At 42.1% G+C, this 2691-nt stretch overlaps 1 protein-coding gene across 1 annotated transcript; it reads left to right on the top strand.

The window, feature by feature from the left end:
• The first annotated feature begins 818 nt into the window (after positions 1 to 818).
• Positions 819 to 2438, top strand: LOC122767471 (sodium/hydrogen exchanger 3-like). Its single transcript, XM_044022859.1, has 3 exons — positions 819 to 995; positions 1298 to 1376; positions 1466 to 2438. The coding sequence occupies exons 1-3, from the start codon at positions 819 to 821 to the stop codon at positions 1582 to 1584; spliced, it is 375 nt and encodes a 124-aa protein (XP_043878794.1). The 3' UTR covers positions 1585 to 2438.
• The last annotated feature ends 253 nt before the right edge of the window (positions 2439 to 2691 follow it).

The following is a 2691-nucleotide window of genomic DNA, read 5'->3' as shown; positions in this document are numbered from 1 at the left end:
GCCTGACTAAATCAGACTAAATTTAGTCAGACCAGCCTCCAGATAAAATGTTGGTCAGGTGGAAAATGCCTAATACTAAAGTGAAACAGCATATCACCACCTAGAGTAAGGGGAGGTAACACTTCAGTCAATTAATCAATTTGGTAACTCCCTGTTTGTTGCTGAAGTTAGCATCCCTCCATCACCACTTGAACACATTTGGTGAGGGACTTGGGTATTTATTATCTAACAAATGTTAGCCTAACCCCTTGAGCAAAAAACGAACAGCTCTTTGTGGAGCCAGAACTCTAGAGACTTTGAGATTTTACTGAGCAAACATGCAAGATCAGTGATGGTTCTCACAATCAAGAGCTATAGCACATACTTTAACTTAAGTGTATCATTGACAGCAGCTTTAATATGATAGTTAATCTTTTCACGCATAGAACTAGCATAAGACAGACAAGCTAGCTCTCCCTGAAAGAAAATCAGATTTCCACAACTTAACAAATGGCTTACCGAATAAAATCCATGCCAGCTTAAGTCGTATGTCAAGAATATATTTGCTTGCTTTGTCTCCCAGTAGGACAGCCTTTTCTTTAATGGGTTCAATCACTTTCCCTGGACTTTGGTGTTGGATGGTTAGCGACACAAACTTCTGTTAGAAAACAAGGCCTAATGGTGTAATAAAGCAGTGAATATTCTAAATATAGACTTATGTTTAAACAGGTGTAGATTTTATCCAATGAACGTCCTTTACCTTTATATAATGAGTCTGTTGTTGGATTTAAAATCCAGCTTGTTTTCATTTCATTTTCCAGTGACTAAACTCCCTGCCCATGTCATTTGCTGTAGGTAACATAGAGGTCGGCCTGCTGCAGTATCTTCTCTTCGGCAGTCTCATCGCCGCGGTGGACCCTGTAGCCGTCATTGCCGTGCTCGAGCAGGTCCATGTCAACGAGGTCCTCTTCATTATGGTGTTTGGAGAGTCGTTGCTCAACGATGGCGTGACAGTGGTTAGTATCTCGCAGACGGGGGCAACTGCTCTTTACCTCATATTGTTCGTAAAAAAGTGGAACAGTTTGCTCAGGTATCTGTCTTTTGAAAAGCACACTTACAAGGCATGATATCTAATGCAAACACTTTTAAACCTTAGATACTGTAAGCTATATGTACAGAAAGCATTTTAGATGAGCAGAGTAATAGAATTATATTATATCGATATGTAATTCCTGTTCTTTATGTTATGTACAAATTGTTTTTTTCATTCATAGGACCTAAACAAAGAGCATTCACTTTCTTCTTTCTATTCTCTCAGGTGCTCTTCAATGTATTTGATGCGTTCGTATCATTGGGAGGACCCGCAATTAATGCTGCAGAGATAGTTAAAGGAATAGGTCAGACTTTGTTCATGTGGACATGTTTACACTGTCTGTTAAACAGCAAATAGTCCAGAGTTATATGTCGTCATTCTCTTTCTCCTCAGTGTCTTTCTTTGTCGTGGCTTTCGGTGGTTCCCTCATGGGTTTTGTTTTTGGCCTGCTGATCTCTATTCTGACCAATCCTGAAACCAACAGGGACTGTAAGGCTGTGTGGGGATTATAAGCTCACCGTAAATAATGTGGCTTCTTTGGAACAGTATCCGATACCAAAAATGGAGGACCTGTTTGGAAAGCTTTCAGGAGGAAAGCAGTTCTCCAAATTGGATATGAGCCATGCTTACCAGCAGATTCTCCTGGATGATGAATCAAAAAAAGTATGTGACAGTAAACACATCACGTGGACTCTTCACGTACAACAGACTGCCTTTTGGAGTGTCGTCTGCTCCAGCCATATTTCAGAGGACTATGGAAAGCCTGTTAAAAGGGATACCTCAAGTAGCAGTGTATCTAGATGATATCTTGGTGAGTGGAGTGAATGAGGCAAACCACCTGCAGAACCTTGATGAGGTGTTGACCAGGTTGGAGGAAGCGGGGTTGCGGCTAAAAAGAAGCAAGTGTGCCTTAATGCAAGAAAAAGTGGAATATTTGGGGCATGTAGTGGATGCACAGGGGCTCCACCCAGTGGAGAAGAAAGTTAAAGACATCATGGATGCACCTACTCCCACAAATGTCACTGAACTAAAAGCATACTTCGGTTTGCTAAATTACTATAACAAATTCCTTCCCAACCTGGCAACCCTGTTGGCACCCCTGCATGAACTTTTGAGACATGAGGTACGCTGGACATGGAAAAAGGAACAACAGGAAGCTTTTGAAAAATCTAAGAACCTGTTGAACTCAGCAGAAGTGTTAGTTCATTATTCGGCTGACCGAGAGTTAGTGCTCTCATGTGATGCATCACCGTACAGCGTAGGAGCCGTATTGTCACACAAGATGGATGATGGAAGTGAAAGACTTCTGGGGTTCATGTCACGCACACTCTCTCCTGCGGAGACAAAGAAGGCTTAGCTGTCATATTTGGCATCAAGAAATTTCACAAAAATTTGTATGGCCGAGTTTTCACTATTTACACAGATCACAAACCGCTGATTTCACTTTTCAATGAAAAAAAGCCTATACCTCAGATGGGCTCGCCGAAAGTGCAAAGGTGGGCTGTGACATTGAGCGCTTATGAGTACCACATCATGTACAAGCCGGGCAAACACCATGAAAACGCGGATGCACTAAGCAGGTTGCCGGTGCCTGACTCGGCGCCTGAACAAGAGATGAC

The sequence above is a fragment of the Solea senegalensis genome, linkage group LG1 (assembly GCF_019176455.1).
Source record: "Solea senegalensis isolate Sse05_10M linkage group LG1, IFAPA_SoseM_1, whole genome shotgun sequence".
NCBI lineage: Eukaryota > Metazoa > Chordata > Actinopteri > Pleuronectiformes > Soleidae > Solea > Solea senegalensis.
The sequence above is the reverse complement of the archived record's forward strand: the minus strand, read 5'-3'. Positions and strand labels throughout refer to the sequence as shown.